Source organism: Schistosoma haematobium, chromosome 3 (assembly GCF_000699445.3).
Source record: "Schistosoma haematobium chromosome 3, whole genome shotgun sequence".
NCBI classification, from domain to species: Eukaryota; Metazoa; Platyhelminthes; class Trematoda; order Strigeidida; family Schistosomatidae; genus Schistosoma; species Schistosoma haematobium.
In genome coordinates, this window is record NC_067198.1 from 37,043,285 (window position 1) to 37,070,549 (window position 27,265).

Here is a 27,265-nt window from a genome sequence, read left to right on the forward strand (position 1 = left end):
TGAAACCTTGAATCTGACGACGAGTAATGAAAACACAAAGACTGATAGATTTATTTGACTCCTAAAATAAATTAAACTGATATCTGAATACACTACTATAATGTATTTACAGTCAAATTCGTATAAATCGAACTCAGAAATATTTAACATTAGTGAGGTATTAATTTACAATATCATGTCGATTGCACTGCAAACATCACATCAGTATACACATCTTCAGAACGTTTTGGGCATGAAACGTACGAACACCAAAAATACCAACACATTTCGCGAATTTCCTTTATCTCTGCCATTATACTCCTTGTGACAACCTGGAATGATAGGTTTTAACACTAGCTAGTGAAAGAACCCTTGGATAGAGTAAATAGAATACTACGGAAGTAACCCATAGGATTTACAATCCCTCGATTAACTTTGTCTGAAGGATATTTGTGGCTACACCTATACCCTAACGATAACTGATCTCAGATTACAAATTTGAATACTATGACACTTACAGTTTAAATCAAACCGATATAATCATAATCTCAGTGTATATAAAATTTTAGATTGGTTTAGTGAGTTCTGTTAAACAAATGAACAAAGATCATGAGGTCACAAATATATCTGAGTTTGATTGATAAGCAGTAAAACACAATTATGTGTGGTAGTAGTGGGATTTATCTAACTGTTCAAACTAGAGTACAAATCGTATGAGACTTGAACATATAACCGTATAGTTCGTCTGTGTAAACTAAATATTAAAATAGTTGTTAAAACATTGAAAAAAAATCATATTTATAAACATTTTATGTAACGTACATGTGTACGATAACGCTGAAAACATTCTCGATGAACAACATGACCGCAAGTTTGTAATAAAAGTCCAGAACGTAGTAGGGGTAATGTTTTAGATATCAGAGAAGGTATCGCACTACTCCACCATTGACGAGATTCAGTATAGCATAAGTGATGCTTTGATTGTTTATTACCAGAAAGTGTTTGAGGTTTAGGTGATGATGAACGTTTTGTATGTGATTCCATAGAAGAATTACTTATAATTGGATGAATTGGTAGACCAACAATTCCTGCTGGAGCTTGACTACTACCACTAACTGGAGAAGGATTATCAGAGTTTGCTGAGTTTCTCAACTGAGAATCTTGAGACAGTGAGTTAGCAACAGGCGGTCGTTCTGGTGACAACCATGATAAGTCATCAGTTTCAGAAAGAAGTGGAGGATAACCTGATGACTGGATAAGATCTCGTCCAGATAATGTTGGTATCACAGCAGTTTCACGAAGCTGAAGCATAACTTTAAAATAAATAGAAACACATACTGAATAAAACATTTAGATTATGAGGTAAATCAGCTTATGATATTTTATTATTGAATAGAAAGTGAGTTATAGTGAGGGTAAAAAAGCATTCCCTTTGAACAACTTCAGAATATTCAAAATAATAAACTAAGATGAAATTCTCATGTACAAGAATGAATGAATGTACTTTCAAATGATTGCAATTAGTTTTCGGATAAAAGTGTGTGCGATTCAAGTTCATTCGTTTGCTTATCACACTAGTCAGTCAGTCAAATGTATGGCAGAATCGGAAATACATGTGTATTAGGTCAAGTTCTCATACCGCATTAGCACAGCGAGATGAAATTATCAACCCAAATCTCAGAGAAAAAGAAAAGAAAACAATATAAGTAATAGCAGAGAAAATTAGGTACATAGTGAAATAAGGTACAAGATCTCAGGTTATAATAAACGCGTTGACTGCCACTAGTTAGTCTTCAACTACCGATCTATATGGCTCAGTCCAATAGTCAATGACCTCATTGTTTGATTTCATGATGGAATATTGTTGAATTTACATGGAAATAAAATTGTTTGATCACGAAAAAAATTGATTCGACAAAAATCACTACAGTGTTGAAACAACAAATACAGGACGATATTGCCAAATCGACAAATAAAAGTCCTTTGATTTTTAAAAGATGAAACGAAACAAGGATTAGACAATACCAATAAATTGTACAGGTAAAATTTGATCCCAAAGAATGACAAAACTATATTCATATCAGACGAGGATTTTTCAAGTCATTCCAAGATATAAATATGAAATCATGAAGGTCACAAAGAAGAAAAGCTTCACCAATGTTTTCACAATATTGTTGCAAAAGCTGGTCAGTGTATTCTAGTCATTTCAAGCAACTATTTATAAAAAACAAAATATAACTTACGGTTCGATTCACACATCATGTCCAAAAGAACCATGTCATCTACTGATGGTCGACCAGATATTTGACAAATAACACATTCATACAACGGTTCACTATTATCTAACTGTTCTTTACGATCCGCAGTCTGCTGATCTTAACCGGAAATATAAAAAAATTAATTACTCAAGCTAACGATAAGTAATAGTTTAGTAAAATAAATATTCAACTGGAGAAGCCCTCACCTGTTAAAAGTCATCCATACCTATCGCATAGCACAAAGAATTTAGAAGCTTGAAGTCATTTTATGGTGAAAATCACTACCACACTAGTGACTAACTTTCAGAAGACTTCCTTCGCATTGTTAGTGGTAAGCGGTGACAAATAAAATCAAACAAACCGGAAGCATGACAGTGATTCGGATAGGTATAGTACTGAATAACATAGCAACAAAAACTGTAAATATGAACAGATAGATTTCGATTCAACTCTAGGCCCGTCGTGTAAACTTACAATTACATGGATTCGATCATGTGTGGATCGTGGATGTACATGGCTGAAGATTCTCACATTGTGATAAAATAGCTAAAATTATGTTTCCTAATTTTTAATGGTTCTACAGTTGATGAGTTACTTAACATCTTGCACAAAACTCAGTACTGATAAATTAACATGAGTGAACGAGACAAGAAAAGCACAAAAGAATTTGTAGATCGACACTTTTTTAATGGAGTTGCGTTTTCTGAGATGAAACATTGAAGTCTTACTCATAAAGTCGATCTTTATCTCGATCCTCACACACACAGCATCTAGGCTAGTTATTCAAAAGAAGCATAGGACCTGATACAAATATGTATCAGTTCAGGTTTTCACGTTTCAAATCATTAAAATGAGTGAATAATGAAGTTTAACATGGTAACCAAATAGATCTAAATTGCAAATGAAACAATTCAAAACGAATAACTAGGATTGATCGAGTAAAGACGAAAATTTTTGACTTTAGAATATATATATATATATATATATATATATATATATATATATATCACAGGTAATGACAATCGGTCAACTGAGTTAACTTTACTCTTGGTCTATCACGTATCGTAATTTCTAAAAAATCCCCGAATATTGATTGTTCTTGACCATTTCACTTTTATTGCTAATTTTCTCATTACATTTTTTCACAGTTAAGTGTAAATTCCTGTTTATCAATTTTACCACGCTATCATTGATTAATTCCATTGGATATTGAATTACACAATGGTTCATGATATTTAGTTATGTTTAACAACTAAAGAGTATATTTGTAAAGGTTAGTAAGTAAATGGTAGTAAATCAAAACAATATGTACACGGCGCACATTGGCCAATAGTAACGGAGCAAGCCCAGTCTTTAACATTGATAACCACTCGTTGAACAAAATGCAAGACTCAGTAACGTGATAGGATTTGAGTTAAAAAGCTGTTAGATTCGAGTCCCAGTATAGACAACAACATTGAAGCGCAGGGGAATCCAGTTGGGTCCCAAATAAAAGGAAACTCATGTCTTGTCTTCCACTGCTAGCTATAACCCAACTTTATTCAACGCTACGCATTATGGGGATGTATGAATTTAATTTTGTCTCTTTTTATATGAATACGAAAGCTTTAAGATGAACAACTAATATTGCTAGTAATGATACGATTACACTTACGAGTACATTTTATTAAAGTTAATGTACATTAAAACCAGATATAATACGTCTGTACACACTGATAAGGAGCTGTAATCCATGACGAGATAGTTGTTTATGTAAAAATGATTTATTTTTTATAGTGTTGTGTTCTTTGAGTGCCATAGTTAAATACAGAAACCTTTTATTGGATATAATCGGCCCCTATTTTATATTAAAGGTGCAGAAGCTTTCATTGCTCAGAATGACGACGAAAACAATGAACTGAGTGAGCACAACAGCACAACAGTCTCAAAGTGTTTTCTGATTCTCAGTGATCCTCTATTTGTTGATAACAGTTTATTTCGAGGATTAACTTTGAATTGTAAATAAATAATGAGAAAACACACTTAGGAAAACAGAATCTGCAATAATAGATTCGTCCACTGAATGTCGTACGACCTAGACCTGATTACCGGGTAATTGTAAATGAAGTACTCACACAACAACTATAATTTTATACAGAAATTTGTGAGGGAAAATCAGAAAATCATTTTACAAAATGACATATTGGTATAACTTACTCAGTGATTCCATATCCTTTAAATGGGTAGAAGCGAATGCTTTTTGCTTAGATGTCATCTGTTCTATAAGACGCTTTCGTCGTTCTTGTGCAGCACGTTTCCGTTCATCACGAGTACCAACTGCTGATGTCGTTGGAAGACAAGATGAATTTGGCGAATTTTGATTCATTGGAGAATTATTACTAAATAATAACAAAGAAAGCAGAAAAAGAATCGAGACCAAATATCATATTATATTTGGAAAAACGAAGTCGACATTTAAGTGAAAATATATGGAAATTTCAGATTAGTTGCATGAGGTGAGCTATTCAACAAAAAAGTACTTGTACCTGATAATGTGCAGATCTGTATTAAATCAAATAGCAGAAAATCATATTCAGCAGAGATGGGGTGGTGGCCAGTAATGGAATACAGGATGCACGTTTCATCCTATTTTAGACAAGTCAGACAGATTTACCTACATCCTACAAACGATTTTCACTCCAAGACTCCAACCCAATACTGTTCGCTTCAAATGACATCGCGTCATCCAGTCACCTAATAAGTACAGACAACCAATAGCTTATGTGATAAACTTAAGTTTAATTCATTTCTGTATGCATTGTTTCAATATTCCCATTCACGTTTAGAACTGAAACTGATCAATCTCAAATCATGGAGTGAACATATGAATTCTGGAATACAGGAACACCCAGTTGACGAGTTACAAATAGAACAAAAAGTGCGTCCTGCATTCCACTACTAGCCACCACACGTCTCCGTTTACAATGCTTTTCACGTAAGGCGATATCAAGGCAATCCGCACAAGATGCACATATTCCAATGACAGACTGATCAATTGTAGTCCTAAACGTCAATGGGAAGATTCAAGCAACCTATACAAAAATGGGAGAACCTCATACTGCTTTGATTTTTCGGCACTCTAACATCAATCCTCGTAATTGTAAAAATTCGAGATAGTGTTAGATGACTCTTACCAGTAAGGTGTATCAGTAAACATGAAGAGATTGAGGCTTTTGGATGATGTTGAAATCATTTGAATCTAGGGTTACCAAGGGATGATCTATTTGAATGAAGTATTTACTATTAGTGATCTGTACATGGTATCAAATACGTTTTATATTCTTGAACACTAATCAAATCATCCATTAGTATTGCAGTACAAAACAATACATAAGTGAGTATTGTAGCAGTGGAATTTCAATGCTATAGGTAACGTTTCCTAGTTCATTCTGATGTTCAGTTTAACTATGAACTGTTTATGTCAGATGGACTGTAGTTAAAAAAACTTATAGTCACAGGTTATCTTATTACCTAATTTAAAGTCAGTCAGTTATACATAACATAGAACTCAGCACGTATTGACTTTGGACAAGAGTACTAAAAGTGATTTATTATACTAGTTAATCACCAACAGATTACATATGAATGAGTTATAAGTAACAGTTTCAGACTACTGTCGAATATCTCAGTAGTACATACGATAATAACTGAACCTAAAAGAATGTAGTGAAAATTTAGGGTCAATTACGACAAGCGATTAAGTCATTGGTCACAATAAAGTAACTATACGGATAATTAAATTAAATTATTGAAACAATGTATTTATTTATTTATTCTCTAAAGAAGTGGCTTACACTAAGTCACGAAACGTCAGAAAATCTAATTTTTCTACTCATTGGGATATTACAAATATATTATTTATTTAGGAAATCATGTATACTTAACTACTGGGATAAAGATTGGATAGTTCAAAATCTACAGAGAAGATGCATTGTTACAGGTTGACATTGATAAATCGCTACTATTTTAAACAAAGCAAATGGACAAATTCCATGAAATATCAATTGTCATTATGAATGTTTAGCTGAATCCAGAGTGTTTATATTATTACTTTGGCATAGGAAAGAGCAAGTGACAAAGATACAAATGAACTAGTTTTTTATAATAAAAAGAACTTAATTTATTTGACCGTGGATAAGAACGAATTGTATAACAGCTTTCACCCCATTCCAGACACTTACCCATCATTTGTCGATGAAAATGAAATATTGAATATTACGTCAGTTTCATTGTTTAAACCGATCCCCTCCTTACTACTACTCATTTTCTTGGAATTGTTTGACATAGTGAATTGTTGCTTCTGTTCAAACTGTTGCGCAACATTTGATGATGACGATGAAATAACATCCATTGGTTGGAGTGTATGCAAGTGTACCACTTGTTTATATGGTGATCTAGCTCTAGCTAAATACATTTTAATTGCAGATTTATTATTTTCTGATAGAGATGCGATTTTATCTAATAATCGTTCTATCCAATAGGCACCATCACCGAAGTTAGTAAAATGACATACATCATTTGTTGTTGTTGTTGTTAGAGAACTGTCATCATTGTTTGTTAATGAGCTGGTGAAATTGTAACTTTTTGCTGGATAAAAAACAATATTGAAGAAAAAACGAGTAAACTGCGTATTTGCAATCATGATAAATAATGATAAAATATCAATAGTTTACGAGACGAGAATATCATACGACCTTAGCAGATCAATTAGTAACATCTAAGACTGTGAAACTGGGCGACCCAGATTCGAATGCTACAGCTTCTTACAAGATGTGATTTCGATAATGCAATGAGAAGATGAAGTAGGTAAGGACAAATTGTCCTTACCTACCCTGGTAATACTGCTTTATTATCCAGAGTGGTAATCACATTTGTGTTTGTGTACTTTATTATTTTTCCTTTGTTATGACTTACCCTTAACCTGTCTAGTTGACCTTTTAATTTCTCATATATAAACGTTCTTAACAAGTATATGTGTGATCAGATTGTTCGAAATGTATTGCGCAAATATATCACATAATTCTGATAAACTTCGTCTTCTCATTGCATTATAGAAATTTATCAAAGGGACTAATTGTTTTAAAGATATGCTTTGCTGACAAGTGCCAGCAAGCACGAAACCTAGGCCAAGAGTTTATTACAGACTACCGTTTATCGTGTTATTCAGAAAAAACAATGAAAGGTTCACAATTAAACTATCCAGCTCAGAGAACAAAAATCCACTAAAATCAACCGAGTTAAGAAACTTTCCCATTATTACGACTTTCAATATATGGGTTTTGGGAAAAAAGACTCGTCAACAAAAGACTTATCACCAAGAACCAGAGCGGATTGGAAAGTTGACCTTGTACTTGTCTGAGACTACTCATCAGTGAGTGGGCACAACTCAAACATAAATTGAAAACCATGGTAGTTCAAATAAATGGATTAACGACATTTTGCTCACGACAAGATTTGGACTCCATTCCAAGAAGCTTAGTGCATGTGTACTGATGAAATTACGACACGAAAAAGTAGTAGTTCTCTTGTGTTTGCTAGTTTTTAGTCAGTCAGAGATAATCAACGCAGAACCCTGAATAAATGTACGTTAGCCGAATTAACCATACGATATCACCAAGACATGATAAACATTAATGTAGTGAACAGCTAAAGGGTAAAAATTTCCAGTAACAAGCTTAGTGAGAAAGACTAGATATTGAGAATGTGGTCCGATAAGATGAAATGAAAAGGAATCTATTTATGGTGAATTACTGTGACACAATATCTAGAAGAAAAATAATAAGTGGACACATCCTCTATACTGTGATCGATTCTGAACTATTTAACTAACCCCCGACCGTTGCTGCTACCTTGACATGGTGGTCGGGCTTGCCTATCGTGATGAAGCAACCGAGCTATACTGGCTGGAACAACCGTTCCTCAAGGTCCTACCATGTCAGACAGGTCGGTTGAAGAGCGGTAAGACTAAAAGCAACAAACCCAAGGTCCGAAGGCGAAGTCGTACTGCTGACTGTACAGAGGTGTGACAGCAGTAAGGTGTTTCCTTCAGACAACTAGCATGACAGCGATGCTTCCCTCCCACAAGGAGGGGTGGGGTTAGAAAAGGTCGACCCTAAAAATGCACACCTCACCTTACCTCACGGATTGCCGTCTCCGGCGGTAAGGCCCTTTGAAGAACGGAGCTAACACGTCAAAAACCTCCCACGAAAAGGCCGTGCGCGACCGGCCTCAAGCAGTTGTCCCTTGGGCACTGCGGTCACGCTCTCAGGTCACTGAGACCACCTCTAATCCAATTTCCTTTTCAGGTACCTGCAGAAGAACCCTTCTTCGGTGTGGGCAACCGGGAAGCGATAACCGCCCTCATACCTCTAACAGCACCCAAGACCACTGTATTCATAATCAACCTTCCTCTTCAATTCCTATTATTCCTCCTACATCGACTTTCAACTCTAAACTTCCTCTTTCGGCTTCCTCCTCAAGTGTCACCATAGCCAACGATTCTAGTGCTCAAAACTCTGTCCCAGGTCTACTGAAACCTCGCTCCAAACTACACATTGGAGCCTTCAACGTACGCACCCTATGTCAAATCGGTCAGCAGGCTTCCTTGGCTAAAACCCTAGAGTCTCTTTCCATTGATGTATGCTGTGTCTCCGAAACACGCATACAGGATTCCAGTGTGGTCATTCACTTGACCTCACCTCCGCAAAACGGAGAGCCAACGAGATACACCCTACGTGTATCTGGTGACCCGATGGCCAGTTCTCGTGGACTGGCAGGTGTAGGCATAGCACTAAGCATGAGGGCGGAACAAGCACTGCTAGAGTGGATCCCCGTCAACAGTCGTCTATGTGCTGTTCGGCTAAACGGCTCCGTAAGAACTCGGAAGGATAGGGACACACGTCGTTGCCTTTTCGTCGTTTCTGCCTACGCTCCCACTGACTGCAGCTCAGATGATGTGAAAGATGAATTTTACAGAAAGCTGTCCGAACTTCTTCAGAAAGCTAAACGCTCAGACATAGTACTCGTAGGGGTGACTTTAATGCTCAGATAGGTAGCTTAAACCAAACAGAAAGGCATTTAGGTGGATATTTTAGCATTCCGGCGCAGCGAACAGATAATGGTGACCGTCTGCTGCAACTGTGCTCAGACAATCGCTTATTTTTAGCAAACACAAATTTTAAGCATAAGGAGAGACATCGTCTAACGTGGCGACCGCCTGCACCAAGCCAACGATGGACTCAAATAGACCATATTGCCATCAGTCATCATTGGAGAGGGTCGGTACAAGATTGTCGCTCATTCTGGAGTACCTGCTTGGACTCCGACCACGCCCTAATACGGGCACGCATCTGCTTGCGCCTCACTAGACGCAAAAAGCCACAGTAAAAAGACCCATTCGAACCGAACTGAGTAGCGAGGAAACCAAAAGTAGGTTCCAGGAACAACTGAGGTCACGATTAGGTAGTTCTGAAAACGAGGTTGACCCAGTTTTTGCTTGGAAAGCCATACAAACAGCTGTCGAAACAGCAGTGACATCTATTAGCGACTTAAACCACAGAGTTTCAAAGAACCAGTGGATTTCTTCAAAGTCTATCACACTGATGGATTCTCGCAAACTCGTCCCATCAGGTTCCGAACATGAGGAAGAGCGACAACAAATCAGATCTAGGTTAAGAAAAAGTCTAAGAAACGACCGTGAGCAGTGGTGGGCATCGAAAGCAAAAGAGATGGAAAAGGCGGCGACTATAGGGAACACAAGACAGCTTTACAGACTAATAAAAGAAACTGGAATTAATAAGTCAAGTGTAAGTGAGATTATATCGGAAAAAGACGATACACTCATCTGCTCCCAGTCCAGGCGTTTAGAACGATGGGCGGAACATTTCAGAGAATAGTTCAGCTGGCCTTCAGCTACTCTACAACTACCCTCCATTCCCAGACAGTGTGAATGGAACATTGAAGTAGGTCCCCCAACTCTTGCTGAACCTCAAAAGGCTATAGTTAATCTGAAACGAGGAAGGGCAGCTGGTCCAGATGGACTGGCTCCAGAGGTCTTTAAGGATGGTGGTCCAATTTTAGCGATTAGGTTGACTAATATTTTAGCTAAAATCTGGGAGTTAGACGTTATCCCATCTAACTGGTCACAATCACTTATCGTCCCAATATATAAGAAAGGGTCAAAATCATCCTGTGACAACCACAGAGGCATTAGTTTAACTAATATAATATCTAAAATACTAGCCTCGATAATTATCAGACGCCTAACTAAGACTCGTGAACTGCAAACACGAGAGAACCAAGCTGGCTTCAGACCTGGTCGTGGCTGCATCGACCACATATTCACCATTCGTCAGGTTCCAGAACACAGGCATACTTATCGACGTCCGACAATGGTGGTCTTTCTCGACTTGAAAGCAGCATTTGACTCGGTAGACCGCGAGATTCTGTGGCAGTGTCTGTCATTGAAAGGCGTACCCCAGAAGTACATAAACCTTGTGAAGGCTCTTTACTCGAACACTACTAGTCGAGTCAGAGCTTATGGCGAACTGTCATCTACTTTTGCAACCTCAAGTGGTGTCCGTCAAGGCTGTCCACTTTCCCCATTTTGTTTAACTTCATCATAGATCTACTGATGGAAATAACTTTCTCGTCGACTGAGTTCTCGGGTATTGATCTCCTACCAGGAGGTCCACTTATCGACTTAGAATACGCAGATGATATAGTCCTGTTTGGTGAAGACGCTGACAAAATGCAGTCTTCTGGTAGCACTGAGTAACAATGCCAGGATGTTTGGAATGCGCTTCTCTCCCTCTAAATGCAAGTTGTTGCTTCAGGACTGGTCTGCGTCAACACCTGAACTAAGGATAGGGAGTGAAGTAGTCGAACGCGTTGACAACTTCACTTATCTTGGAAGTCTGATCAGCCCTAATGGGTTGGTATCGGACGAAATCTCAGCACGGATTCGAAAAGCTCGCTTGGCTTTTGCCAACTTACGTCACCTGTGGCGAAGGCGAGATATCCGTCTATCAATAAAAGGACGAGTATACTGCGCGGCAGTCCGTTCTGTTTTAATTTACGGCAGCGAAACATGGCCATTAAGAGTAGAAGACACTCGTAAGCTATTAGTATTTGACCACAGATGCCTCAGAAATATTGCTGGCCTCTGCTGGGATCACCGGGTAAGTAATAGTGAGGTTAGACGCAGGGTATTAGGGAATGATGGTAAATCAGTTGATGAGGTTGTGAATATTCATCGACTGAGATGGTTGGGCCACGTGTTACGTATGCCTGAACACCGATTACCACGACGTGCAATGCTATCCGGTATTGGAAATGGTTGGAAGAAAGTTAGAGGCGGCCAAACCAAAACGTGGCATCAGTGCTTGAAGTCACTAACTTCTAGTCTGAGCCATGTTGGTAGATGCAGACTACTTGGTTGGGGTCCGCGTGACAATCGTAACCAATGGTTGGAGACTCTTGGTGACATGGCTCAGAATCGATCACAAGGGCGTCGGTGTATACACTCTCTGTCTTCCCTTAAACTAAGAGATTAAAATCGCTTCAAATCTTTCTTTCTACGAACCAATTCTTTCTTCTTGTACTATATCTTTATATGCAATCTTTCGTTTATATATTACCACCTTTGACCTAACCACTGCTGTGAATCCGGTGTTCATCTTGTTGTGCTGATGCGGTATGGCAACCTGGACCGATGCACATATGTGCCTGGTCCTACGTTGTAGGTGACTGACTGACTGATTTAACTAACCATCTTCGAGCAATGATGGAGGTGATCTCCAAATTTTGATGAAATAGATTGATGATGACAACCATCTTTAAATTGATTTGATTTCTCCATAATTATCAAACTGAACAATAGTTAAATTTTAACAAATTGAATGAGATATGAATACTATGAAAGGCCTTGTAACATCTTACTGTATACTCACTAGTATTTATTGATTCTCGAAGATACGTTGATTCATTCCTTTCTTCCGGTAGGAAATAAGTTGGTTTAGTAGAAGCGAAATAACGTAATTCAGGAGGAAGATTTGCAATAATTGAAGGGTTAAGGTTCACATTATTAGATGCAAACGATGGTGATACAGTAGGATTACTGGAATCATTCGAATTTGAACATTCATGTCGTTCATTTGGCATTAAAACAGCCATACAACGAGGAGTTAGACAATTATTATTTGCAGTAGTAGTAGCAGGAGTAACAGTATTGTGTTTTGGAAAAGCGTTAAGAAAATCCACCCAACTGTCATCAACTTGGTCTTGACTTAATGTTATAGGATTATTGCCATCTACATTCATAACCGGCATTGCTGTTGTTACCATCGTTGATGAGTCTGTTATTCCAGATTGTTGCGCAGTTAAATTAGGATCAGTGAACAGTGAACCACCGAGAGAAATTTTTGGGATAGCGTCAGCTCCACCGACAATACGACTCCAGTAAAGACGAGCATGTGCTTTGATAAGTAAAGAAATAATACTGTCCAGCATAATACTGAAAACAAAAATATTTAAAAATACGCATTTAGAACTATGAATTTTAGGATTAATTATATGCCTTATTTTCTTAACATTTTTATTTTCTACTTTAATGACCTATACAATTCATTTCGTTAGAAAAAAATACCATTGAAGCATTTAAAACAAAGAAACTAATCTGTGAAGATTTCACTTATTCCTCAATAAGTGACATCTTAAATAAAATCCTTAACATACAACACAGTGAATCCATTTCAGAGAATTTAGCATACATACACACACAATGCGTGACTTTCGCTAACCAGAGTATAACTTATTGAGATCTCAAAAAGTTCAATAACCAGTGGTTTAAAATCAGAAGCTTATGATCCAGATATGAGTAGTTTACATACGATTTTCCACCCACTACCATAAACACAAAAACCTTATTTAATTGTTTAAATAAGGACTAAATTGTCATTAAATAAGACTATGATTATGTATCAATAGTTTACATAAAATTGAACACCTACAACTGCTAAGTTGTTACTTAAAAAATTAGAGTAAAATATGAATTTTTTCAGAACAATCAAGAACTACCACACTTACTAGACGTAAAGAAAGGAATGATGCTCATGTAGAAAAAGAATGAATGTAAGTGGAGATATTGTCATTTACCAAGTAATGGGTTTATGCAAATGCTTACCGGTCGTTACATATTCATCTGATCGAGAACGTCATGCTTATTATGATTAAATCAATCTTCCAACTAATTATTTTTCTTTAATTATTTGCCAGATTATGATAGTTCTAGTATTTTTATCAAATGTAGTTATGGCTGGAGACAACTGGTTTGGTGAATATGGGTTTATGATAATTCGGTAAACAGAATAAAAATCCATAATTTTCCCTATAATCTTAACCATTAGGCTCAGCACCACCTCAAACTGAATTCATTTAATTCCATCGTTCAGCCAGTCTACACTCACTAACAAGGCCTAGTTCAGTTGTCACTGAATTTATGGACTCATACTACACCCTGGTTCGGCCGCACCTACATTTCTTCCAGACCAATCATACACCACACAACATCACCTGTCCAAATAGGCATTGAGTGAGCATTCGTAATACACATTCAAACGACTAACCTAACGAACATTTACTACCTCACCAATCAATTTATCATCCATACCTAGTAATCTATTCCGAAACCACTCACTGCATACTCCATGGTCCCAAAATACACTAGCAATGTTTCAGTGTTATGTCCCGATAAGCATAATGAATGGTAACTTTTGGGATCCATTTATGGATCAATACTATGCGTATATTTCTATCGCATAATTGTTAAATAACTAAACTATACATATTCATGTCCCTCTTATTATGAACTTTAATTTGAACTGTGAACTATTATTCTACGATTCACCATTCTTGAATTATGCCCTGTTTATTAATTACTACCTCTCACATTCACAGACACATTTGGCTAAATCTTGAATAAATGTTGTTTCCTATTTTATGGTACGATGTGGTCTGTCCGGTTGGTATATAAACCGAGTATGTTTGAAATAAATTATTCATATCGCTGAGGCTGAGATTGGTGTTCTGGACTTAACTGGCTGGGCTAGGCACGAAGCAGGGCCAATAAGGACTCTAGACTGCTCTCACGCGTTTTATGCGTCGTTGGTCCGGTCGATAATCCACTGCTCTCTAATTAGCGGTACCATTACGTATACATTAACAGAGCAAACAGGTTACAAGTTATGACACAAAGACACCTATTATCGGATACTAGTAACCCACTAATATCCTCTATTCTTAGTGGCAACGTTTTACATCCATAAAGTGGAACAGAGAGAACGTTTGTCCAGTAACCTCGTCTTTTCGTTGTGAAAATGAAATCTGACCTACGCCACATGTTACACAAGTTGGCAAAAACTAACCGATCCTTCTTAATCCGTGCCGAGATTTAGTCAAACACTAGACCAGCAAGACCGATGAGACTTCCAAGATAAGTGAAGCAGTCGACATACTCAACTAATTCACTTCCTACCACTAATTCAGGTGATGACTCAAACCAATACTGAAGTAAAATTTTACATTTTGGGGAGAAAACCGTATGCAAAACATGTTTGCATTGTTGTTTAAGATGGTCAGAAAAAAGTATTAGTCGGCGTCTTCACCACACAGAACTATATTATCTGAGTATTATAAGCCAGCAATTGAATCTCCTGGTAGATCAGTCACTAAAAAGTCAGACGATGGAAATGTATGTCGAAAAACATATCATTGAAAAAGTTAAATAAAAATGAGGAAAGCTGACAACCTTGACGAATAATATTGAAATAACCAAATCTGATGACAGTTCCCCATAAAATCTGACTCGACTGGCAATGTACAAGGTTAATGTCAGTCAGCAACAACGTAGAACTTCGTACGTACGTACATCAGTTCGAGTTTCCATACCACATTAGCACACAGACACAATTGTCGATTCAAATCCCATAGCGGTAGAGGTAGTAAAAGTATAAGCAGTAATCGGAAAGATTAGAGTTTGAAGATGTTATTCAAGAAGTATAATCCAGTGAAATAAATTCGTAAAGAGGAAAAAAAGCTGGTCTTAGCGACCTGCTAGCATTACCGCAGAGTTCGAAGGACAAATGCTTGACGTAGATCACGCACGGCCTTTTTAAAGGACTATTTTGATATATTAGCTTTCCATTTTACAAGACTTCATCGAGTGAGATAGAAGTCCATATGATAAGGTGAGGTGTGACATTTTTAGGTTAGACTTTTTCTGACACCTTCCTTCCGAGGTGAAAAGGTATTATCATCTTATTATTTTATTTGAACACATAAATATTGGTACAAGGCGGCACCAGATATATATGCGCGACACAAAACAGTGAGAATGGGAAGAGAAAAAAATGTAAGGTGCGTACAAGCGAATGTCCGGCGCTTTAACCACGCCGGTGGACACGGTGAATTCACCTAGGAGAATGGGGAAACCCTATTTCCAAACTAATGGTGCACATGGGCTCCAGGACCCTAAGGAAACAAATAGCGTATGATCGTATCGTTGATCACCGGCTACCATGAGACTGCATCTCCTCACGATGCTCCACTGCCTTGTGGGTCAGACCTTTAGGTTAAAGGATCGGGGTGCGGCCCCCTAAGAAAACCACTTGCTTCTGTCTGAGCACCTGTGCAGTATCACAGCCCATACACAAATAGAATGGAATGACGATGAAAAGGTAACATCGCTGCAGATGCTGGTTATCAGAAGGAAATACCTTACTGCTGTCACATCCCTCTACAGTCAGCAGTACGACGTCGCCCTCGGACCTCAAGTGTCTCCTTTCAGTTTTAATCATTTCCCAACTAACCTAACAGGCATGCGAGGACCTGAAGGAACATGTAGTCCAGCCAATATAGCTCGGTTGAGTCGTCGTGACAGGGAAAATAGCAGCAACGGTTAGAAATTCCACCTTTAGTATTGGGAAATATTTTCAACAATGACAGTGCTTGAAATATCACCCTCCCGTTCTCTCCATACATATTTATACAGTTATACTAGTGAGCAGTGTTGAGGTTAAAAATACAGTACTTGGTAAAGGTGGCAAACCAACTGAAGTAATTAAGACATGTGTTAGGCATGCCTACATCATTGCCTACATTGATGAGTGATGCTAGCTAGTCCAGAATTAAGTTGGCATCAGTCCATTAATTCATTGACTGTTGGTCCCATTCATGAAGGTAAGGGCAAAATACTTGGTTGGGGTCCACGAGATAACCGCTACCAATGGTTAGAGACTTTAGGTGACATGATTCAAAATCAATCGCGATAGAGCAGATGTATTCACTCTATATCTTTCTCTCAACCTTGAATTCTAATATTCCTTCGCATATATCTTTTCACTCTGTCTTATCAAACTATATTCCCAAAGTTTAGTTGTTCTTTCCATCATTGCAATTATATTACATTGATCTCTTTTGTTATTTTCATGTCGATATGATCATCTGATGTGACGAATTGGGCCAACGCACATCCGTCTCAGGTTGTAAGTTGATGATCTTCATCATTTCATGTACTTATATGAAACATTATTTTTTTTTTTGAGGAATAAAAAAGGACTTACTTTTTGGAACCATTTTGTATTTCATTATTTACTAAAACAGGCACTGTATTTAATGTACAATTTAAATTCGATCCTTGATTCATTGGTAGACTAGCAAGCATAACTTGAGCACAAGAAACTTGTGGAATATTATGCTTTGATATCATAAGCCAACGATTTAAATTATCTTGTATACTTGTACGTGGTTCATATGGACAATTAATTAAACTAGTATCCCAAAATTTTTTATGACGATTATTACTAGTAGGAGGATTAGTAGCAGTAGTTGTATTAGACGATGATGAAAATGATGGAGTAGATGGTAAAGGACATAATGAACTCCATGGTTGACGACGCCATATATGCGATGAACGATAATTACGAGTTTTAGTACGTAGTTGTTTATTATTAAAACGTTGTGAATCAATAGTTAATTCATTTAAATCACGATCATCTGAACTACCAACACCTGCAACAGTTTCATCATTATGATCATCATCAACATCCTCATCGCCATATTCATCGTCATCATCATCACCATAATCAATTTGATCTAATCTATCTGAGTCAGTATCTTCCAAAACTTCTTCAAATTTGCCCTTTTCCCAATCCATAATAAAGTCATCCATGAAAGCATTTTGACATTTTTCTGTAATTAAATCTTCTTTTTGCTTTAATGATTGTTGTTGCTGCATTTCGTTTATTTCTTCTGTTTGTTTTTGTTCAGTTAAAAGCTTGGTATTAGTATCATAATTAGTAACATTATTCAATGATAATGTAGGTAAATTTGATTCACTACTCTTGGATGCTTGATTTTCCATAAATATCTTATTAGGAAGAGTAAAAATTGGATATGAGGAATACGTATATTAATACACAAATTTAATGTTCCAGAATAAAAAAGAACGCGTATGATATATTAGTAAGAAGTTTTAAAAAAAAATGAACGTGACCTCGAAATTGTCACAGTCAACAGACGGAGCGAGGAATTTCAGTACATCGAAAGTATGGCATAGGTAGAACACTTGTTGACCAAACAAGAAGAAAGTTTGGACTGCAGAATACACTGTGAGATGTAGATGGGCACTTATTATGTAAGCACTTTGTAATTTCTCTCACTAAATATACCTTTAAACTATTATCTTGACTTACACTGATGGTATCATGTTAAACCATGAACTTTAAGATATACACATATTAGTCAAGGTGTTGGGTGGTTGAAGGAAGTCAACAGGGAACCATAAACCAAGATTTCGGTCCTCTCCCTACTGATCAAGCAAAATATACCCACAGTTTTAATGGAACTGATGCTCTCTGAGAGATTCGACCGCGCATCACTCAACTTCACAGTCTAAGACGTTACCACTCAGCCATTAAATTCCTGCAGGACCGAGATAGTTACAGTAGATTGATTACCGAGCAGTGACCATTATCGTGTTTGGCTAGTTCTTTTGGAAAGATCGAATCCTATTGATCAAGTATCAATGTAGCCACTCGTTTAATTGACACAAAATTGCGTGGAATTTCTCCAGGTGTTAGGTCACTACAGTGAAACTTGATTGAAATAATTCGACCAGTACATAAAGGGATAGACAAATACGACATTGGTCACCGCCCAGTGATTAATCAATTGTATAACTTTTTCTCGACAAGCAGAATACCTCTAAGATAGGTAGTTATCAGTAGTATTCATATGAAGACTACAACTCAAATAATTTAGTTACACAAATTAATAAAAGACTCGTAACAAAAATACACTGCGTTTACGAAGCAATCCTCGGAGCTCTGATGAGAAAACAAGGCCAGAGACAAAGTGGGGTGTGCGATAAATATCGACAATGGCAATGGATCGATTGAAGTTAGAAATATGAACCGTTGAATGCCAAGCCTGAGATCTGATGGTTAAGCGGTCGTAGTGGGGCCTGAAGGTCCTGGGTTTAAGCTCTAGTAAAGTCGTGGACGCACGCTGCTGGATAATTCCCCATTGAGACGAAATAGTTGACCAGCGCTTCTTCATTTTCAGTGATAATTTCACCACGGTTAGTCAATGGTGTTAAAATTTGAATATGTGTATTTGTCAGCAAAATAAAACCTACAAATCATTTACTACAAATATTATAGAGAAAGAGGGTAGACTAACCTTAGCACATGTTTTTCTATTATTTCCTGGCGAACGACACGGGGTGTCTAATGCTCGATTGATTAAATGAATAATCATAGCTAAGCTTTCTTCTGTCACAAGTGGATCACCATAGACAAACTGATGATATTAACAAATAGAAATAAATTGAGAATGATGGGATTGAAAGACAAAAGTCAATCCGGTACAACACAACAAAAAATGTCAAAGAATTTAAAATGATATCTTGATTTAAACTGAACAGTGGCTAACACATATGGTATAGTATGATGAAAAATAACATAAAAGATAATGTTATATTTATGTTGAACACGCTAACTTAGCTAGTCTGATGAGACATTTTTACATAAATGTAATTGAAATAATAATCTTAATGTCCAATTCTGACTGACAGCGTAGCAGTATGAAAGAAATAAGGAGTAACTAAAAGTCCCCCATCAAATTTAGTGATTACTGAGCCCAAGTCCACAAAAAAAGGAACATGAGATAACACAATTAAGCGAATGAGGAAGTTAAGCGATAAACGTCACGATCCATACCAATAGCGTAGCTGAAATGACTATGTATTTGTCATTAAATCTTCAACGGTGTATGATTCCACGTAAACTGTCCATTTTCACATACTCTTCAACAAATTCAATTTCAATATCTGATTATTAATGTTGATTTCTCCTAGATGTGTACTATATCAATGACACTCATGTTAATCAATTTCTGTATAGTTGTAGTTGGCTCAATATCCAACTACTTCTGTAAGAGAAATTATTTGCACCGGGATCATCAACCACAAATAATGGATCGCTCCGAAATATTGTTCTGAAGTAAACATATATAAATATGTGGTAGGGAATAATAATTACACTAGGGAGCAAACCTCGTTCCTTTAGTAGAATTATATGGGATTAAATACGTAAATGCTTAATAAACTCTTCATCATGCTGATATTTTATCCGTAGATTTCATTACAAATTTATGTTATGAATCCCTGATGCTATTATTCATGGCTAGTCTGAAACCTATCTCATCTTAATAGTATCATTTACATGGTTATCAAAACGATAAATGTAGAACAATTTATTGGTTCAAATAAAATCTTAATCAGTACATCACGAAACGCTCAAACACATATTTGATGACAAACATATAATACTAATTCATTTCTGTGAAGCTGCTATTCCGTGCTCTCTGTTTTTGTTTTTCTCTTTCTAGATGTAGATAATTATATATACCCCATATTATTGGGATAGTCATTGCCATATTGTTCATTCTTAAACTTGATTCTTAAGTTCCACCTGATAAAAAATACTGCCTTCTAAATGTAGCATCCTATGCAACATCTATCATTTTAAAATACTCATTACGTTGTAGCTATGCTACTTTCGCAATGTAATTATATTTTTCCGTCACTATTTACTAAGGACAACTCTATGTTTATAAAACTGATGAGTGTTAGAGTATATGCTCCGTTGAAGATGCTGTCACTTTCGATTTTAGATTTCGCCAGCTTCATGTCATAAAAATCTTTGAAACAAATGTTCAGTTAAAACAATTTACGAATCACATCTTTTCAAAGAATTTACCATTATATATGTACATATTAATAGGTCATATTGAAAGAGGGTTTCATGATTATCATTACATATCCATAATCAATGCACTATGTAGCACATGGAAAGGATATACACCCTTCGAAGAAACTAAACCAAGTCACAATAGTAAGTTATACAGATTATATATTTTTTGAGGGAGTTTCTTCTCTGAGCTGGATGGTTTGGTCGTGGAGATTTCATCGTTCTACTGAACGACATCATCAGGTAGAAGTCTATCTCAAAGAAAAAAATTCCATCAAAATCATCCACCTGAGCTGCAAATCTCTATCTCATATATATATATATATATATATATATATATATATATATATATATATATATATTGGGTAAAACTTACTAAACTGAGTTGTATAAAAATGATATAATGCAAATGACGACTATGTAGTACATGATCCAGACCATGGAAATCTGGTGGCAATTGCTTCGGTTTACGAAATGGTGGCCACAATGAAGACATATTTGTAACACCATGGCGTTGGCGACAACTAAAATATTAATAATTATTATCATAATCTTATATTTATAGCAATAACAATAATTACGGTCAGTCACTCAGCCATAAGGAAATAAATCAAACAACTAGGATTAATATTCATACAATAAAACAATCTAATGATAGATACATGTTTATTAGATGTTTACTTTTTCGGCTTTTTCAAACGATGCGATTCACAGGAAAATGAATATTCGAGGTAGTTTTTAATACTGAATAATTAATAAGTAACTAGCATGCAAAGTTTACGAAGATGATTGCATTTTATGATTTATCATGGACTGACCTTGTGAGACATACAGAATTGATTGACTAAAATTAATCCGTGATGTGGATTGTTAAACTTAACAATCTACACAAACCCCTTGTACTAAAAGTAATTATGTACTTATGAGTGACTAACTTCGATAAGTAATTCCCACAGATCCAATGAAAAGCCGCAACTAACGAAGCTTAACCATGTTGAACGTGAGACAATTACCGACTAATGGAATTTAAAAATAGTTGAGAAATGCTGTTGACTGATTGGAGTTAGAATTTGAACCATCGGATGCCGACTCAGTGACCTAAATCTTAGGTGCTCGCCGACAGGCCTGAAGAGTCTTGAATCCGATCCATGATGATGTCTCGGATGAACATTGCTTAAGAGTCTTGTAGTGGGACAAAATATCTCCCTGGTGCTTACCGATTTTAATAAATGTCCAAGGTTAGTCTGTGATAAAAATTTTATTAGTTAGTTATTTTGCTCACCAAGCTTTCTCTAAAGTTCCAAGTAAAATCTTCTGTGAAGTTATTTAATATGAAAACTTATGCAAGTTTATTATTAGTAATATTGAAAAATATTTGAATCATATTGAGGATTTCTAAATTAATACTTTCACGAAAGTTTCATAATAATTTACTAATTGCTAGGCAATCATAAAAACGTAGAATCTAGATGATACATATACATCGGTTCAACTTGTGACATATCACAACATTAGTATAAAGAAATAACATTAAGATGATAAAAAGCGAAATAGTAAAAATAACAGAATTAATGATAGCGGAAGATGAATATACACCAAGGACACATAGTTTAAAAGACAATGGTGGAAGTAAAAAGTAATAATCAAGTTCATAATTTAGAAGATGAAATGAAGAATGCACCTGTGTTACTATAATCGACTACAAACCATTTTATACATGATCTTCATTCATATACCACGATTATTTCACAAGCTCAATACAACAAGTATGAAACTCCTAATTAAAACACACACTATTGATATTGACTGTATTGATTTAACCCCGTCTATCCTTTTTCCAATACAATATAATGTAATAGCTAGTTTCTAGGCTATATGTAACAAATATTAGTATCGCCCTGGTCAATAACGTTTCACCAATCAAAAAAAGACAAAAAAAGAAGGATTCCACTACAAGGATTGTAAAAGAAATATTTTGAAAACTGCTAATACAATGCAACTTGGTTTTTATGATAAACAAATGGCTAAATAGTCTTTCCCCTATAACTGATAAAAAAAATTTGAAAAGTACAAGTGAAAATTAGAAGAACAGAAGATCGAAAATAAAAAAGAACCAACATAAATAAGATAATTAAGAAATAATCCTTTCATCACATTTTACAAAATCGTCTAATAGTATTAACAGTAAAATGTTCAGATCAATGAATAAAACAAAAATAGAAAATCGTTTAAAGATCTCCATCATATTAAAAGACTAGCATTTGAACGAAGAATATTCTTTTCGATAAATTCTCTTCAGGTTCTACAAGTATACATCCAAATTAATAATCCGAAAAATGGCCAAACTAAAAAATGGTCCACTAAAAAAGATTATTCAAAACTTCACATTTTACTGTAGATACATGGATGACACATTCATCCTCTGTAATGATAATACGTCGCCGCAAGAGGTTCTTAGGCGATTTAATGAAGTGTATCCAGTCATTTAGTTTACATCTGAAGAGGAGCCTTTTTGGACGTTCTCTTGACTATGAAAGCGGATGGATCGTTAAAAAGGAACTTAAACTGAAAAAGTACATGGACTGGGCAGTATATGAATTTCCTGAGCTTTGTACCTCTACAGTACAAAAGAAACTTGATCAAAACCCTTAGTTACCGTATACGCACTATATGTTCTGCTGATATAGTTGAACAAGAGGTTAACACCTTGCATAATACTCTCAGGGAGAACCGCTACCCTAGAAAGTTTATAAATAAGTGTTACGAAGGCGAAAATAGGTGAAATACAAACAGTGAAGAAGAAAACCCTGTTCATGCGTCTACAATTCAGAGGAGATGCGGTTAGTGAAATATTAACTAAGGACAATACACAAGTCTTTTAACGCCAGAGAACTGCGATTAATATTTTCTACGCGCCCAATAGTTACACCGAGGCTAAAAGATGAATTACCTAGAATGACTACCTCATTTTGTATTAATCAGTTCGATTGCTCCTGTGGAGCGAGTTATATTGGTCGAAGTTGTAGGAATTTACATTTTCATGCTCGTGAACATCTACCAGCGTGGCTAAACAAAGGTTTGATGAAGAAATTGAACAGCTTAATATTGGCCCATTTAGTACAAACCGGTCATCGTGCCAGTATAAAGCAATATTTTTCAATTATTTTTTAAGGCCAGTAATATTTCGCCAAAACTGGTCAGGCTGAAAGTCCTTCAAACGGTTGAAGCAGTAGCCATCCGGATGAAGAAACCGGAGCTATGCGTACAGAAGAAATATATTCAACCATTCCTCCTCCCCTGGCCAATATCAAGGCCAATTAATCAATTGTAATCTTAACTATCGAGTGACCTAATTTGACCATGACCTTTCGTAGTCAATTGTGATTGTAAATTTAGAACATATATAAGCGAACAATACTGTTTTCGATTAGATCCTCATCAGGCTTTACTCGAATATACAGTAATATTTATATGCATATATGAAGTTATAGGAATTCCAACGAACAAGCCAAGTCTTTGTGTTCAGAAGAAATTTGTAACACCTTTATCTCTCCCTTGGCCTTAATAAATGAATTTATTTATTATTTCTTCAAACTTTCTCTACGTTTATTATTTTTCTTCACCCCCTCCTACCATCTTATTTTCTTTCCTTTCAAATATACGTTTCACGTTCCAATTATCTGAACACTTCTTATTACGTCATCGTATAATTTTATAAATGTTATCTCACTGTCCATATTTTTCTAATCATTGACCTATTCCCGATTATATAACATTGATTTGAGCCTTTATAACTCTAATCACAACTAGTACACTGTAGTGTCAGTTATTATGCCAAGCCCATATACCTTATTCTAGCTTCCGGACATCCCATTTTATTCATTCTACGTGAGCCATACTTTGACCTTGTTATTTATTCGCTTATCAATCTAGACTGTTTTTATATGAGCGTATGTGTGTGTGCCCTTCTTATCCTATTAATCACATGTCTGTAGCTTTATTTTGTCTGACTATAAATATTGAGTAACGCTTGTCTAAAATGGAGTTGGCTACCCAGCCATCTTCCCTGCGTGTCATTTTGCTCTGTTCTATTACATTCACTTTACATACAAAATATATGTATTCAAAATCCCATTCTCGTTATTTGACTTATCTAAATTCCGTTATTGACTAACGTGATTTAAGTCGACGATGATATACGAGAATCAGCGACAGCAAACATTCGTACGCTCTAAATAGGAGTCAGATTCACGGGCCACTAAAACACTTGTCATCACACTACCAATATGTACTTTTCACTTATTATGTAATCTACGCCATTGTTTTCATTGACTCATAAACTACCTTGATTGGTTTAATAATTTCGCACATGCATGTAAATACATTACTGTATATTATAGTAAAGCCTGATGAGGATCTAATCGAAAACAATATTGTTCGCTTATTTATGCTGTTCTAAATTTACAATTAATCTCCCCTATACATGATTCATTCACTTCGCATTCATCCCTCCGTATTACGTCTTACTTATTTGATAGAATTGTAATTGAACTATTATTTCTCTCTCACCCTATTTGACCCATATTTATTCTGATCATGGATCTTAAAATTTTACTTAACATATACGCTGATTCAAGTTAACATTCCATATGAGCCGTATCAACATTAACAATTTTACTCTATTTTGTTTAACAATCCTAAATTCACATGCTTTAGCTTTAAACGATGTACTTTACCCTTAAACCTGGCCATTTTTCGGAATATTAATTTGGATATATAACTGTAGAACCTGAAGAGAATTTATCCAAAAGAATATTCTTCGTTCAAAAACAAAAATGAGGAACGATCAACGAAATGGAAGAACTATAATAAGTAAATATTTGCATTAGTATGATCAATTTGAAATCACATCATGCATACATCTTGAAAGTACATATTTCCACTAAGAACCAGTTATTAGCTTAACCACACTAAACAATGTTCAACTGATTAATATATTCAGCTTCAATCAATTGAGTTAAAAGTTCACATTATTGCATCATACCCAAACCTACTTCATTTCACATAGTTGCAATGTGTAAATAATATGTGGTAACTCAAAAAAAAATAATAATAATAATAATATACAAACATACGGTAAAATATGAAAACTCACTGTTCCCGATATTTTTCCATAGCTAGACTTGATTCTCTTCGACTAGTTACACGAAGTAAATGAAAAATCGGATCGAAATCAGTATGCCATAAACTAGGCCGAAGGTAATAATGACCACTGATAAGACTACCGGAAGTTTCATCACATGACGGTGCAGAATAAGTAGCCACCTGAGAAAGCGATTTTAAATAAAGAAACACTAAAATACGGCAAGCCGAGAAAAGGTGAAGATGAATTTTAAAAAATGTAAGAAAGGCATTTTAAAAAATCGATTTTTCGCCTAGATAGATAGCAACTAACTAAAAAAATTGACAACATACATATAAATAAATAACTGATTAAAATGAATCTGTTTCCAATTGTACAAGACTGTTATTAAAACATGAATTCAGCAACGATTCTCACATGAGTTGATATCCTTAGTCAGTATTTTGTAACAAAAATAGAATATACAAAGAGATCAAGTCTTATCAACAGGAGACTTTCTTTAAGAATAAACATATGTAGTTTTGAACGATTCGGAGTCAAAAATCACTTAAAAGTCAGACACCTATTTGGTGTTTACGAAATAAGTCGAAAACTGCACCGACATAGAAACACGTGCGAACCTTCAATGATGACTTAATAGATATTACAAAGAGAGATGTGATAGAGCGAAAAAAACAAGAGAGATTACTGACCATTTTCAATACTGAATCTAAATTATTCGATGGATTAATTATACCACAACGTTCAGGAATTAGAATAGACAAATCACTACGTTTTCTAGGCTCTGGAGCTAACACAGAAACAAGCTCTTTCTGTAATAATTCTTCTTCGGTTAGTCCTAAAAAATAAAATACAAGTGGGTAAAAAATAATAAATAAAGGATTTGAATTAATTCCACACAGTTAAAAAGTAATAAGCGTCAAAAATATAACGAGAAATAGATAGATCAGTCGGTCAATCAGCTGCAACATCGAACCTGGTGCGTATGTACATCGGTTCAAGTTGACACAACCCACTTATACAGAAGTGATATTGTCAGGGCCAAATCTCACAACGGTAAAGATAGTAACAGTATTAGTGGTAACAGAAAAGATTACGCATCGCAAATACGATTCAAAAACAAACAATTTGGTGAAGTAAAGACATAAAATACATTATGAGCAATTCAGAAGCTCAGAAGTTGGAGAAAAACAATTAATAAATGAAACTGAGCAACTGCAAACAATTTTAAACCTTGTCATTCAAAGTTTCTAACCAACAGTTGCGATAATCAAGCCGACCCCAAACAGGTAGTCTACATTCACTAACATGACCTAGTTCAGTTGTCACTAACTTTATGGACTCATAATACACTCTGGTTCGGCCGCACCTATATTTCTTCCAGACCAATCATGACTAAAAATGTCATTGAGAAGATCAATCTTGGAGCATCTAGTTGATTGGTTTGCTCTATTTCACCAGAATACTCATTTAAAATCATCCATACAGTCAGAAAAATTGTTTCTAAAGAAATACTTGTGTACAACAGAGATCATAGC

At 35.7% G+C, this 27,265-nt stretch overlaps 1 protein-coding gene across 1 annotated transcript in view; it reads right to left on the reverse strand.

Annotated features, from left to right (window-relative positions):
* Positions 1–27,265, reverse strand: part of UBR3 (E3 ubiquitin-protein ligase ubr3) — an 86,930-nt gene that overhangs the window by 24,765 nt on the left and 34,900 nt on the right. The window contains exons 12-21 of the mRNA XM_051213788.1: positions 26,420–26,565; positions 25,740–25,909; positions 20,961–21,108; positions 19,014–19,133; positions 16,895–17,700; positions 12,227–12,789; positions 6,458–6,863; positions 4,434–4,615; positions 2,223–2,354; positions 802–1,292 (exon numbers count right to left, since the gene is read on the reverse strand). Of these exons, the coding sequence (XP_051069790.1) occupies positions 802–1,292; positions 2,223–2,354; positions 4,434–4,615; positions 6,458–6,863; positions 12,227–12,789; positions 16,895–17,700; positions 19,014–19,133; positions 20,961–21,108; positions 25,740–25,909; positions 26,420–26,565 (3,164 nt within the window). The remainder of the gene's footprint in view (positions 1–801; positions 1,293–2,222; positions 2,355–4,433; positions 4,616–6,457; positions 6,864–12,226; positions 12,790–16,894; positions 17,701–19,013; positions 19,134–20,960; positions 21,109–25,739; positions 25,910–26,419; positions 26,566–27,265) is intronic.